Here is a 15845-nt window from a genome sequence, read left to right on the forward strand (position 1 = left end):
CTAAGTTCTGATTAATGAAGGAACATACATAACATATATAAGATATACCTGCATCTTCCAATGGAACATAAAGCAATGGGATCTCCCACCACAGCTACCAAGGATTGTGCTCTTGTAATGGCAGTATTGAGAAGTTTGTAATTAGACAGAAAACCATAATCCAAGTCCTCTGTTGAATCCTCCAGTAACTGCTCTTTCCGTTTAATTGGGGTTTGCTTATGTTTGCATGTATGCCGTGTTCGTACTGTGCTGAGAAACAACACTCTAAACTGTTTTCCTAAAAACAAAGCAAAAAAAAAAAAAAAGGAGGTCAGATAATTCAGCTATTTCTGCTGCTAAGACAATCAAACCACTTCTCCTATCAGCCCGACTTCACACCTAGATACTCTGAAGAAATGATAGCTACCCTTCACATGAAGGGCTTTATGCAAGAATAATAAGATGTAAAATTTTTAAGAGATGCACTATAAATAGCATTTTCTATTACAAGAATATTTCCTGTATAAAAAAATAATTTTTCATCTCAAAATTAATCACTCCTGAACTTTCTGAAATTCTAATCACCTTTCCAATGCTTCTATTCAGCCAATAACAAAGCATGCACTTATTTATTCTACCTTTAAAAAAAATTGCTCTGGACATTCTTCTTTTATATTGAGCAAATCTCTCCAATACATGATAACTGCCCTGAAAAAAACAGAGCACACCACTCACTGTCACTCAGTTTCTTATCTTCCTTTGCTTATTCCTGACTAAAAGTGCAACCTAGCAACAGGCCATGCCTACACAAAATTCTTATGTTATCAATGTGATCCAAGAGACTTATGTTTGTAGACCTCTTTTTACATTCTGTTCTATAAACAGAAAACCAGAAAAACATTTTGAGGCAACAGCTTTGTTACACTTTTATTTGGAATTATTTTTTCTTCACAGTAAAAATATATCTGTTTCCAGTAAATCTATTCTTGAAATTAGCTTGAACTTAGTTTTGAAAAATACATATCCATGAGTTTATTATTTTGTTATTCTATGTTGGAAAAACACCTAATCAGCATATTTGCCACTTTCATTTTGATACACCAGTTTCAATGGCTACATCAAAGTTCTCTTTTTGTTCTGACCATTATAAGTGTTTAAATACATCATATTTAGTTTGCCACATTTTAACTTCTTTATCACATCACTGAGACATACAACCACTACTTACCCTGAACGTTTAGCACTCTCTCTACACTGACATCAGACAGTCTTTTTTTCCGAAGTTCAGCCCGAATTCTGAACACTTGATCAGCATAAGGTGTCACAACACCTATACTGCCATCATCCAACTTGCCCCAGGCAACAGGCCATTTTCTTCTTAACTCTTCAACACGCTCCACTACTTCAAATACCTTCAAAGAAAGTCAGAATTCTTAGAAGAATGCTTGAGTGAAGATCATTCTTTGATGCAGAAAGATTATTTTAAAGATCTAAATCATTTAAATGATACAGCATTACACAGCTCTACTGACTAAGAAACAATACTATTGTATTCTACACCAAAACTCTGAAGTATTACGTAGTAAAACAATACATTAAAGGTATTTACTATACATTAAATTTTTTCAACCTTGAACTAAAAGTTTGCCCACAAAAATGTCACCTTTCAAGTACAAACGGGGAAATGATATTAATAACCTTAATTTTAATACTTATGATCTTACTAAAATGTCAAGTGCAGTAGGACCTTTCTGATCATACTTTATCTAATTTCTGTAAGTAAATACACTGCCTAAATAGGGATTATTTAATTTTTACTCTGGATTTTATAAGCCATATTTGAGTCTGGTAACTCAAGAAAAAAAGAATGTGTGTATCAGAACACATTCACATCCCATTCCAAAGGATACCATCAGGAGTTTCAGATTTTTTTTTATCAACTGTTAGCTCATCTCTACAGAACACTAATAAGTGTATTACTAGAAAAGACTAGTAAATAAGAATGGTTGAAAAACTCTTCCCGTGAGAAGACAGCCTGAAGCAGTCTCCTGCCAAAACATGCCAGGCATAGGAGCTCCTATTTCAACACACAGACATGAGATGCTGCACTTTAAAAGGTATTTCTAAAAAGCTTCATGGGTGTTTTTTTAAAATTATTATTATTTTCTACATTAGAATTACCACCACACAGGTAAATTTGGGAGTCAGAAACAAAGAGAGGAAATTCACTTTGCTGAAGTGAAGTTAACAGAGGCACCAATGAACCTTACATTGCTCCAACAAAAATTTCAATTAAAGGACAAACAGCAAAAAATCTCCTTTGTCCTCTGAATTTCGGTTTATGTTGGTGTTTAAGCAGCTGTTGTCCTTCATTTCTGCCTGCAGCTATTAATGACTCACAATTTTCTGACAGTTCCTGGGCCACTGAAGATATTTTAAGCATTTTTTACAACTTTTTTTTTTTTTCTTTTTTTTTTTTTTTAAATGGAGAAGCAGTAAAGTATATTGATGAAAGTAGTTGGGTGCCTTCAGTTTTTCCTCTGTGATGTGTCCAAAAATCACCAGAGGCTGAAATGCACCTAAAACCAGCACGAGCTTTTTGTTTAAGTAGATATTTTAATACATGGAGGAATGCACAACTAGTGCAGCATAACAACTACAGAAAGGTTAAAAACTGTGTGTCAGATGAAATGAACCACTAGTCAACAAGGGACATCAGACAGCTCTGCAATATTTCATAACAAATACTGCTGCCAACCTAAATTCAGTTAAAATTCGTTACCTCATGAAGTTAAGATGGTTTCCTGTGTTCAAGCAAATTAGTGATATTTCTTTATCTTTAAAAATCATTGAAAAGATTTAAGGCAGCTTTTAAGTGGGGAAAAAGAGGAGTTGGTTCAAATTTCCCTGACTTGAGATGACTGGAAAAAATATATGTATATACATTATTCCAAAAGTAATGCCTTCTATTTACTTCCAACTTTTTTCTCACGTGGAGGAATTCACTTCCACCCCTTTACACTCTCTGTTCTTCTATGTCAGATGCCATTCTGTCAGGCTGTCCCTCTGCTGCCATTTGCCACATGGCAACAACATGTAATGGAATACTGGTGGGAAGGTTCAACCTCTACTGCAATACCATCAGCATCCACCTCTGACACTGGGGGCCAAAATAGGAGTATTACAAGGGCTACTCCTAAAGTAATGCCTATTAAAAATATTGCCACGTCTGGTCATTTTCTTAGACTCAAGGGAAGGAATAATTAAAAATAACAACTGCTTGAATACCCATAATGGTATGAAAAACAAATACTTTAAGATAAGTTCTCACTGAAAAAAAAAAAAAAAGTATCTACCCATGATCAATTAAACACCAATCCTAAATGTATTCAAGCAAATATGAAATGTTACTCCAGAAGACTCTTATCTGAGTGGGAGCATTTCTACAACAGTAGAAGAAATTTAAGTTTTACTTCAAATTGCAGTTACTCTCAGTTGCTAAGATACATCCATCACACTGTCACAAAAATTATCAGGGAAGACATCCCAAAGAACGAGCCTGAGAGAAAAGTAAGCAGCTTGCAATTTGCAAAGAGAAAACAAAAACAAATTAGTGGAAATGTTTACCACAATTGCAACATTCACTATTTCACATTTAACAAACTTCACGTTTCTCTCTCATGTTAGACAACAGTGTGTGCTTTCCACCCACACTGAACATAAACCAATAAACGTGAGGGTATTGGAGCTTCAAGAAAAATCAAGAATAAAGCCAAAGAAGAGTTACCTCTGCATTATTGTAAAAAGCTGTACTATTTTTTTCCTGCACATCTTCTCCACGTGCTGTGAAGAAAGTTAAAGGGTAGAAATCTTTGTGTGCTGGCTGCTTTCCACTTGCCATCAATTTGCCTTCATAGAAAAGTTCAGATGTGTAGCTGCAACAAAGCAAAATGGAATAAAATGTGGAGCCTATAGACAAGCTCACTAACATGAGAATTTCACCAGTAAAATGTGCAATCACAAAATTCTTCACAAAATTCTCCACAAAAATCAAAGGAAAACCATTGATTACTATTTACCATCTCCAAGGATGCTCTCTAAAACAGTATTACCATACTACAATTCCATTTGCAAATTAATCCTTATATTGAGTTTTCATTAAACAACAGAGCAACCTTTCTACAAGGACTGTTTTTTTTTTTTTTTTCCAGTTACAGCTCCAAAGCTGTTCTTAATGTCTTTTGGTCTCTCCTCTTCACTTAGGTAGGCACGATTAATGAGATCACCAGGAATTATCTTCCTACACTTATTTCTGTCATAAATGTCATGATCCAAGGTATCAAAGGAAATTCCACTTTATAAAGGAAGTAAACTTGACAGAATCCCTACAGTTGGATCACTGTGAGAGCATGTTTCACTTCACATAACAGTACATTACATACACTGCATTTTGACTCAACAGCCAACTACCCCCAGTGGTACTCTTGCAATCCTTACCTCGGTGTCTCTCAAGGAACACACTGCCTGAACTTCAAGTGCTGAAGTTTCTGAGGCAAGTTTCATGGAGATGATCTCTACGAAAAAGCTGAAACAATTCCTACTCCTTCAGATTTCCTCTCATTTATAACTTAAAATTTCTAGTACTGTCTAAGAAGTCTAGAATGTGTAAGAAATAAAATCAAGCTGTATAATAAAGTACACTACATTCTCCTTTTTGATTCCCCAGTGCATTTAAATATTCCTGCTTCTGCTTTGAACACAGTGATAACCTAATTAGTATGACTGGATACCAACACAATAACCCTCAGTACATATTTGAGTCAGGACTTAAACTTTAGCATTTTTCCCCATGATTGCACTTATTCTTTCTAGCACAGCTCATGGATGAGCTCATTACATTACACTAGCAGCCATTAGTTTATCATAGCATAAAAATGCAAAACCACTGATTAACGTCTTGAAAGCAGCAGCAAACATGCCCAAAATTTGACCTACTTTTTTTCCTCTTCATAGCTGCACATCTATATGTTCCTTTTACTGCATATATTTTACTGCTCCAACGTAGCCTAACCTACTAATTCTAAAAATCTGAAATAGTTTAAGGAAATACAGATCCTACTGAAAATAATGGTTAAAAAGGGAAGGTTAGCTCTTTGGCTCTGTGTACCTGTAGCCAAATCAGCTCCCCTCAAATGAGAGGGTCTGTAATAGACCTGCCTAAGCGATTCTTTGATGTTTGCTCTAGGAGACTGAATTTCAATCTCATAAGAAGGAATTACTCTACTAATTAACTCTGAAACAACTAAGATTTTATTACAGAAATACTAAATGTTTCATCAGCTGTTCTTGCCATATCAAAAGAAAAAAATTGTTGTGTTCACTTACACCAGTGAAAGCATGATACAGTGAAAAAGTTCACACCTACTTGATGATAGCTTCATGGGAGCGATAGTTCTCACACAGCAAGATCCTGCATGGAAATTCTGCAGGGTAGTGCTCATAGAGCCGATCAAGCAATGAAACATGAAGGTTTCTTTCCCTGGCAAATTCACTGTAGACAAAAGGACTGAGCTGTAATAGACACACACATACAAAAAAAAACGTAACTAAATATGTGGATTTAGAATTTCATGCTCCCAAGACACATATTTTGCAACAAAATAAAAATAAATATGTATATTCATATTTGGAAGACATGTAGTATGAATAAGCATTTTCTAACTATTCCATAGAAATATCCATTCCTATTGTAAAAGTGACAAAAGAGCAGCTTGCGCTTATGGGAACAATAAAACTTCTAATAACTAGGTACAAAGGAGAGAACCACCCTTATATATTTTTCTTTGTGGCTTGCAATGATGAATAATACAAAGCAGAGTCGTATGGTCAAAAAATTAAAATAAATAAGTGTGTTTGAATGCCATTAATTATGCTGTAAATCCTTTTACAGATGGTTACTACCAACCATAAAGCAGCACATAAAATATAGAAATTTGTAAAAGCAAAGAAAGCTAACAAATTCATTCAAAAAAAACAAAGGCAGTCCAGTTACAAACACACTATTACTGGCATTTTTTAACAACAAAAACATCTAAGAGAGCAGGACTAAGGATGCTGAAAAGACAATTTTAACTCAAAATTCAAAAATGAAGCCAAACTGTTGATGTTTTGAATATGCATAATTCAGAATCTGAGTTCATTATTTTTTACTCTCAGGTATTAGTTTTAGAAATGTAAATGCCTCAGAATAGTTTCTGTGAGAACTCTGTGAGAACCTGAGCTACAAAACAGCTCTTTAAAAATGTAGCCAGGGACACACAGACCAGAGTTACCTCCAGCCATCCTGCTGGGACTCATGAGTTCTAGCCTGAAGTAGTAAGGATACTATGCCAGCCTCTTAAAAAGCAATTTTGAGGTGAGTATTATAAAAAGTAAGAAGCAGTCCATAAGATTACAATTATTATGACTTTACATGATCCAGCAGCAGCAACGTAACTCAATATCAACAGAAGTATCAGAAAGGTATGGAAAACAAAGACTTCACCAGCAGGACCTGAAGAACTAATATATACGTATGACACAGATGATTGTGTTAAGTGGCAAACCTACTTTATAGTGGTAAAACTGCTCTATTGCCTTTTTTATTTTATTTTTATTTTTTACTACAGCAATGCAAACATCCACTTTATTGCCATCATGAATTGTCAAGAAAAAGAAAGGCAAATCCAAAACATGTCATGGACATTTGGAGAATTATATAATTAAATAAACAAACATACTACATATACATTTGATATTATATACTACAGCTTTTACCTGCATATGGTCTCCAGCCAAGACAATTCTTGTGTTTTTATTAGCTAATGCTAGAGGCATAATAGTTTCACACTCCATAGCCTGCGCAGCTTCATCTAACAGAATGTGTGTAAAAAAACCTGCAAGACAGAGATAGCAGCAAATAAGTGGAACTAGAGATATGATAAAATAAACAGTGACAACAATATAAGAAATTGTACTAAAAGTTCTCTATTCTGATAGTAATCAAAACTAGAAAAAAAATTCTCAAAATTATCCCTCCTGGATCTGAGAAATACCAGTTCATACACAATGCCTCTTCCTTCTTTATACAAGGGGAAAGAAAATGAGGCAAAAGGCTACCTTGAATACCATTAATTTTACAGCTTTTTAATGAACATTTTTTTCACAAAAAAAAAATCCAAACCATTTTTTAAAAAACTTTATTTCTTAGCTGTTCAAAGAACTGAGTAGGAAACAGAAAGAACACTTGTCACTGATGCTGGAAAGACAAAGATACCTCTCATAGCATCTTACAGACATGTCTTGTTTACAGCTATCATACCTGGTTCAAGATCCAGTTGACACAGATACTGTGATGTATTTAAAGTAACAACTACTACTCGTTGCTTAAGAATATCTTCTTTCTGTGGCATCTGAAAGGTGGAATGTGTGCTTGAAATCAAACAGTACTGATGCACAACTGGGTGGACAGTCTTTACCCAGCGATTTCTGAAATATACCCTACAAAAGAAAAAGGAGGATTATTTTCTATGCAATTGGAACACAGTGACTGCCTAATGTTTCAAATTCTAGTATTCTAGTAAATAAAGGCTTCAAAAAGCAAAGCATTGCTGTAGTGCACAATTACATGCTGGAATATCTTTGTTTCCTTCCACTATTTGTTGCAAAGCAATACCAGAATGTTTACTAGGGATTAATCCACACATGAAAATCTCAAAGTTCCTCCTACATTTAGGTACTGTGACTTTCATATCAGTGCCATTTTTCTCCGTCTGTAAACTCACTATAAAAATATATATATATTTCCTTAACTAAAATACAGTACTAGCCAATAGTCTTAAGCCTGACACAATGGTAGTGGTCTCCACACTTCAGCAGTTACATTGCTATGATCATTGTTTTGTTGTGTTTTTTCTTTTTTTAAAGGTGTTAACAAAATCATGCACTACTTTCATAAATATTACATGCTTTCTAAGGACAAAACTGGATTCAAATTCATTGCTTTATCATGAAGGGCCTTAACTCTGGTATATTTAATAGAAGAATGATAAAACAGTGCCAAAGGAAAGCTAAAATATCTAAAATATCAGGACATTGTCAGCAACGCACTGGGCATCAAACATCTTTCCATGAGATTGAAGATATTTTTAATCACCGTGTCATGATGTCAACAATGAATTATTCTATTCAGATGAAATGTTACAGCCCATCCAGATAAAAAGGAAGAGGAACAGGGAAAACATGAGGACTATGCCCTAGAAGACAGAGTAGAAATAACTCCACATGGGTAAACAGAACCAACCACACCAGCTGCAGATCTGGATAAAGATGTGAAAGAGCTTCTTTAAGTGGCATTCCTCAAAAACATCACCTGTATCAAGTCAGAACTGCAAATCTGAAGTGCAATTTTTAAATTACAAGACACTACTATACATTCTTACTTAGAATTGAAGTTATTTTAACTTATTTCCAAAGCAAATTAAGATGAAATGGTTTAAAATAATTGAAGTTCTGAATATGGGATTCAATGCTGTTTATCTATTCATTAATTACTTCCTTTTGATTAAGTTTCTCCTGCACCCATATTACAAATCCCAAATCATTAATAAAATATTTGAAGAAGTGAAATTATGCACTCAAGTGCAAAACATGATTGCAATGGCTGGACTTTGGATACCATACGTCTCCTCAAGTTGGAAAAGCACAGCTCAGTTGCACATAACATGAGAGAAACCGTGAGGGTTGTAATAAATTTGGTGAAAATACAGATATCGATGTCCATTTCAGACAAGATACACAAAATGAAAGGCACAGGGGTGCAATTGTGCTGCAGTAATCTGGATGGCAACACCACCAGCCAAAATTGACACAGTGATCAACCATGACCAATTCAGCCTGGGTTCAGCACTGTTTCAGGATCAAGAACCTTCCAATGTGATCAATGAATTTATTTCCCATCAGCCTGATAAGGTTTGTTTGATATGCTGTTATTACACCAGTGCAGCAACATGCAGTCAGAACTGGGTCACTAGAAGGAGGCATCAGGAGCAGAACAACCCTGCTCTCTTCATCGCAGCCATTCAGTCAGCTTTCATATGATTCAGTTTCCCAATGTGAACTGAGGATAATACTTACCTACCATCTCACAGGAGTACTGTGAGGATTAATGAGTTTATTGTGAGTTTATGTTTGTAAAGCACTTTGAGATTCTTGGATGAAAGGTGCTATTGAAATGCAAAATATTATGGTTATTAGACATTATTATACCATGCACTGTCTTTCATTATACAAATCCAACTACCTGTGACTCAAAGATTGGCTGACAGCATTTCAAACTGCACTGTTGCTTACCCATGAATTTATTTTATTTTGATACGAGATCAAAAAGGTATCCCAAAGCTAATATGCACCACTGCCAGAAAAGCACCTGGCAGATGTGACTACTTATAAAAAGTCGTGATATAAGTAAGCCACGCAGAACGTGGGATTTCTTGTGTGCAATCTGCACTAATAGCACCTTCTGTCATTTCAAGATTGTTTTTTTCAAAGCTGGAGGAACCCATTGCAATATATACAAATATTTTTAACCAGCTCAACGCAATTCAAAAACACCTCATTCTGCAACATACCCTTAACTTCTGAGTGAGAGACTAACCCAACTTCTACTCCTCATGCTTCCCTAAGCAAAGGCCCTGAGTGCCAGCAGTCAGGAGCCACTGACCAGCCTTTCCTTCAGTGCCTGCAATTCTTTCTGTTTGTGTGCAGCTGGAAGTACAAACCCTAAGATCTTAATTGCAGAGAAATTAGAAGCTCAAAGGCTAGCTTTGTCCAAACTACAGGCAGTGAAATCACAGACAAATCCACTGGGAACAACATTGAAATAGAAGCCCCATAAGATTGAGTCCCTTAAATCTTCCACAAACAAAAGCACTGAAAGTATCATCCATACAAAGAATCGATATTTCATAAGGAAAATGATATCACTTTTATGTCTATGTGTGACATCACATATTCCAACAAAATTTCCCTACTTTTAATAACATATGGATACAACTAAATTTGAAACACACAAATAATAAAGGTAGATACTGCAATCACTGCATAGAGAGAATCTCTATGCTTCCCAGGTCTGGGCTGGAGTTTTTTGATGCCACGTGCAGCTCCAGCACCTGCCTGCAGTGCCTACTGTCAGAGTTGCCTCCTGAGGGCTCCAGCAGCTGATGGAGAGACAAGCACAGCCATGGAGTAAGAGCATACACGAGTTGGAAGCCAATTACCACCTCCACTGCTTTGAATCACCCTCTAACACTGCCTGCTTCTGCATGCAAAAAAAAAAAAAAAAAGAGTCTTAGCATGGAACAGAAGCATTTAATTGCAGGCTCTTTTCTCCTAACCGTAGATTACTGGGTTCTTTTCTTTCAGAAACACCTCAGCATTAACTTACATCGGTAGAACAATTTTATTTTATTTTTTTTTCCCCCATGCCAAGTGTCTTCAGAAACAGACAGGATTTGGAGTGTGTCCCCTGAACAGCTGCATTACCCCTAATCACCACCAGTGCCATTTCTTTTTTCCTGGATACAGATCTGTTTGTGGGCTTTAGGACTCTGAGAATTTGGTCTCCTGGCTTCCTTGCTATTTTGTTTAGGTGCAGAGCTTAGATTCAACATATTTTTTACCCAATTCATTCTGCCTTTATGTTTTCCAAAGGATAAAGATAATTATTTGCTAGAAAAAAATACATACACATGAAATTATTACATGGTATTTAAACAAACTCCCCAAACTAAAGACTTCAAATTTTTATGGTGCAACTCCTAATGGGATAAATTATTTAGTTTTACCAGAGAAATCTATAGAAATATTTACGTAGTTCTCAGCAAATACTAAATAATTAAGCTTTCTCTCTTCAAAAACAACAGAAATATTATGGTGCTCCCAACTCATCTCTGGGAACATTTTTAGCAAGGATGCTATTTAACCAACTCATAGCTGCAGAGTAAATGCAAAACATCTAAAGCAAACTGCTCAGCCATTCCGAAACACAAACATTGCAAGCAGCACATCCTGCTTGGGTACTTTCCTGCTTCTGCTGCATTTTGTTTCCCTTAGGCAGCAGCAAAAGGCTCAGGGCACCCTGTTTAAACTAACAGTAATGATTTTAATTTGAAAACATATCTTGACAACAGTCAATAGGAAAGCTAAGAGATTGATTTTATGCTAGGAATATCACATAGCTCTAGCTTTCAGTGCAGATATTGACCCTTTATGTCCTGCTGGATCAGCTGGCATGTAGTTAGGCTTCCCAAGTATAAGTTGTTTGGAAGCTATGTAACACTTCCAAAGTCATTCACAAGCATACATACTTTGTGGATATATAAAAATACACAGATCTGGAGAGGTGCCTCTATTTTCCAAAACTTTTCCTAAAGGTACTGTGTTTATTGGAATAGGATATACAATTCACAGCAGCACTTTCTAAAGTACTCATAAAAAAAATGTTATGAAAGTTACTTTTTATTTTAAGCATTTGGTGTTTTTTTGCATATTTCTGCATTGAATATCCCTGGCAAATATGTGTGTATATATATATATATTTAACGGAAAAGAAATTGTTTATGTATGTTTTTCATGAGCATGCCTGAGACCGTGCTAAACAGAATATAGCACATGTAGAAGGTAGCAGAAGTCTGGCAACCACAACAAAACCACCTACCACCTTGCTCTGTTAAATCACAGTTCAATATTCCTGAAAGCATAAATAACACACGTTTTTCCCCGCTACAAAATTAAGATACTGTAATGCTTTTCATCACAAAGTGCTTTACAAAGAGCCTGAAGACAATCTGTGTCAAAATACACCAGGTCCAAGAGAACTTCTCCAAGCAAACTGTCTCCTCTTTCTGGCCAGATCCTCAGTCTGTCACATGGCAACTAAAGCCAGCACACCTACCAGAATTAGCATCTGTTGTAAATCTCACCCTTTCATGTAACTTCTTTGGCTTTACTGACATTATGTAAATTCTAAGTCCAGGATGGCTCTTGATAGCTAGCAAGAAACACAGCAAATCATTTTCTTTGTCATATAATAAACTCACACTGGCATTTAGAAAATGAAGTCTGTAATTTAAAAAATATACACCAAGCTAGCAATATTATGCACTGTGGTATCTGTGCAAATATCCCCAAGAGTGAGTTTCTGCCAATAAATACATACTCCCTATTTATATGCACATTTCACTTTTCCTATGCTTTAGATTTCTACTTCTTCATCTTCTTCCATAAGTAACTCCCCCAAAATAACCACAGTGAGCACTTTTAATCACATACACAATTACTTCAAGTTGACTGATCAGAAGAGGCCAAACTTCACGGTTTAAAAAATTTATATATTTTCTATTTAGCTCCTATGACATATTTTTTCTTCAAAAAGCCAGGTGAGCAGCCCCAGCTTCTAAACCGTGAGTCCAAATCCTCTGGAATTCAAAATACAGTTAAATTCACTTTTATTTTATTACAGTCGCTTTTAGAGGAGCATATCAGAAGTTTGCTCATTAGGAACAACATATTTAGCAATAGAAAAATAAAAGCTTAAAAAAGGATGTCTTTACTTTCATTTAAGAAATGACACAAAATTACACTGACAACGTTTCACATTTCTTTTAGTCCACATTTTTAAAATCACTGCTGGTAATGCCAATATACTTTTATATCTTAAATGTTCTTTTTTTTGTTTGTTTTTATAGACACCTTTTCTTAAGAAGAGTATTTTATAGACACATAATAAGCCTTAAAAAAAATACCTGAGAGGTCTTGCCTGGGGATTGCCTGCTTCTACATATGGATGTAAATAATCCTTTATGTAGAGATCAGCAGCACTATTAGAATGGGTGCAAATGAGAATCCTGCTGGAATAAATGGTGCAAATAAAAAAGCAATGAAGAAACAGAAAACAATTCAAAGCAGTAGAATACAAAACAAAGGAAACAGTGGCCGTTTTCCTGTACATTTCTCTTAATGAATCCAGGCACTGACCTACTCTAGTTCACATGGTTCAGCTCTTTAACTTAAATCCTTCACTTATGTAAAGGTTTAAAGTTTAAACAGTTTTCCAACAATTACCTTGCACTTATTAATCCAGACTCAATTATAATTAAGGAACAGCTTTTACTATCAAATATACTGCACAACTTTCCATGCTGAGCAAATCACAGTCCTTCTCAATATTGTCAATTTTAAATAGTTTTACAATGCAAAATACAGGCTAAGACTGTAAAATTACTTTACCATTCGAAACAGTAACAGGTAGCTCAGGTTTTGGTTGTTTTTAACGCTGAATGGAAATTCTACACTTCTGCCTTTAACCTGAACTTCATAAGAAATGGTACTCTTTGCTAATCACGTACTGCTCTATTTAGAGCCCCACCTCACCTAGTATCCTGTTGTTGGAGTATGTGCTTGACTGCCTGAGCCAGCGTGAACGTTTTTCCTGTCCCATAGGGACCGATGATAAGAACAGGAGGCAGTTGTATTGAAAGTGGGGTAGTGATAGCCAGAACAGCCTCTTTCTGCTTAGCATTTAGCCGAGGGTCCAACTGCTCATCCCATTGTCTGTACAAAAGGAGGCAAGAGTTGAAAATCAGAACCTATGACAACTCACATCAAAAAGAAATGAAATGAGGTAAGATTTCAAAAGCTTTCATGAAGATCTGTATGTTAATGTATTGATTCTGTTATTCTGAGCCACACTAAAACAAACCAACAGATCTAGCAAAATATAACATGCTTGTATCACAAAACTATTTGCAATAAATCAGTATTTTTTTTCCAAAAGGAATCCAACTACTTCCCAATTTACAGCACCTTGCCTAACAATAATTAGTCTCTATAATGCACATTTCAGACAGAAATATACTGAACCACTACTTGATAATAAAAGAAAGCAGACATCAATGTTTTTCTACCATTACTGTATAAAATGTAACATTAGCTATATTTATTTCAGGCAGTATTTACCCTGTCAGCTTCAAAAGTCAACATTTATATTACCTCAGGCTTGGTAAATGTGAACTAGGATGAATCTCAAAATCAAACAAGAACAACAACAACAAAACTAGTAATAACCAATTACAGACATCTTTTCCCCTCTTTTGAGATCATTAAGGCACACACCTCCAACAGAAAAGAAGTCTAAAAGAACCTCTGCTGTAATCAGTCAGAGATACCAGCATTAACAGAAAGATTCTTTCAGAAAATTCCAATGAGCATAAGAGGTTAAAGTTTGTAGGCACGGTTTATAATATTCCCAGTGACAGATTTAAAAGTAGACATGCACAGTAAAAAACACCTGTCACTGCTGCACATATGGCCATAGTTTAGCAACGTGATCTGCTTTGGTGCAAGCACTATGATTCTTGCAAATAAGGAAAGGGACTAAAATCAAGAGGAGCTGACTGAAGTCCTGACTTTTAAGATAGCAATGAACAAAAAGCTTGCAGAGGAATCTAAGAAATACTGGAATATAATAGAGGCATAAAACAGAAGTACAAGAGAAGTATAGGAAAGACAGTTCTGAGTTAAAGCAAACCAAGCCATTAGAGGGAAAAAAACATGCTCACTGCACTGACTTAAACTGAATGGCAATCATTATACACATTATTTACACATATAAAAAATACAAAACAGTTATACAAATAAATCATACAACTAGAACCACTGTGTAAGTTTTTGATAATGTAAATCTCCTGACACAAAACAGAAAAATGTTCTAGTTTGCTCGCCTTCCTTCCTTATCACTGAAATCACTGCTTACTTCTAAGCCATTCCTAAATACTTCTTTACAAGATTTATCCAAAACTTAATTAAGTCAGTGAACAGATTGTCATTGTCCTTCATTAGCTTTGTGGCATAGCTGTGCAAAACCTGCTCCCTTCTCTCAGCCTTTACTGACAAAGCTTTGATACATCCAGCAACGTTCTCCACCCAGAACACTGCACCAGCCCCCTTTTATCATCTCTGCTCTTCCTACACTTCAAAAACAAACTTTTTCCAGTAACTTTTGCCTTACATTTTCTAGTTGCACTTTTCTGGCCAGATTACTTTCCTTCTCATTCTTCAGCTGTCTTCTGCTTTGTACTGCAGCACAATCACACTCCTAATTCGCACCTTCAAGATATCACACAACTCCCTGAGTGCTGCACAGGCTATCAGTTCCACATACCTCTCATTTCCCTGGTGTCTAAGTACAGAAACTTCATGCTTTTTTTCCCCCCCATCCTTCCCCATGCACCAAGAACACTGACCATACTCCCTGAGCCACAAAGCCTCATTTCTTCCAAGTTTCCTCTTCAAGATGCACTATTTTAATTGCATTACTGTATCCCTGTAAGTTTTCTCAGAAGTGTTTAAATAATGTGGAGGTTTTTATGTCCTAAAAGAAACTGTACAATGTATACACAAGGAGTCTCAGGACTGACTGCAAGTGCAATGCCTTATTCACACACCCTTTTGTTCTGCCATTCCCTTCAGTGGTGTGTCCAAATTTGGGTCACTGCATCAAACTCAAGGAGTACTAATGGATTGCTCATGTTAGTGAGTCTGCACGTTTAACATCCTGCACAGCAAAATCCCTGCAACAGATATTTACATTTCCATCAAGTACATATTTTCAATGAAGAACTGCAGAACAGGAAAAAAGAACAGATTTGCTTGCTGCAGCTACAACACAACTGCAGTGCCTATTAAAGTCACCATTCAACCACCGGGAAAACTAATCAACAGATTCTAGTCCTCAGAGGATCAGTTTTCTTGTTTTATTCAGAACAGTT

General features: G+C 35.8%; 1 protein-coding gene across 14 annotated transcripts in view; it reads right to left on the minus strand.

Moving 5' to 3' along the window:
* Nucleotides 1–15845, minus strand: part of HELZ (helicase with zinc finger) — a 74123-nt gene that overhangs the window by 21673 nt on the left and 36605 nt on the right. For 13 of the 14 annotated variants that reach the window (XM_090121763.1, XM_031598822.2, XM_031598819.2 and 10 more), the window contains 8 exons: nt 13450–13629; nt 12822–12926; nt 7340–7518; nt 6796–6914; nt 5405–5550; nt 3767–3914; nt 1208–1391; nt 49–277 (listed from right to left, as the gene is read on the minus strand). In XM_090121763.1, the coding sequence (XP_089977889.1) occupies nt 49–277; nt 1208–1391; nt 3767–3914; nt 5405–5550; nt 6796–6914; nt 7340–7518; nt 12822–12926; nt 13450–13629 (1290 nt within the window). The remainder of the gene's footprint in view (nt 1–48; nt 278–1207; nt 1392–3766; nt 3915–5404; nt 5551–6795; nt 6915–7339; nt 7519–12821; nt 12927–13449; nt 13630–15845) is intronic. The other variant, XM_031598821.2, reaches the window with a different exon arrangement.

This window comes from Phasianus colchicus, chromosome 20, assembly GCF_987193195.1.
Source record: "Phasianus colchicus chromosome 20, bPhaCol1.hap1.1, whole genome shotgun sequence".
In the NCBI taxonomy this organism is placed as follows: Eukaryota; Metazoa; Chordata; class Aves; order Galliformes; family Phasianidae; genus Phasianus; species Phasianus colchicus.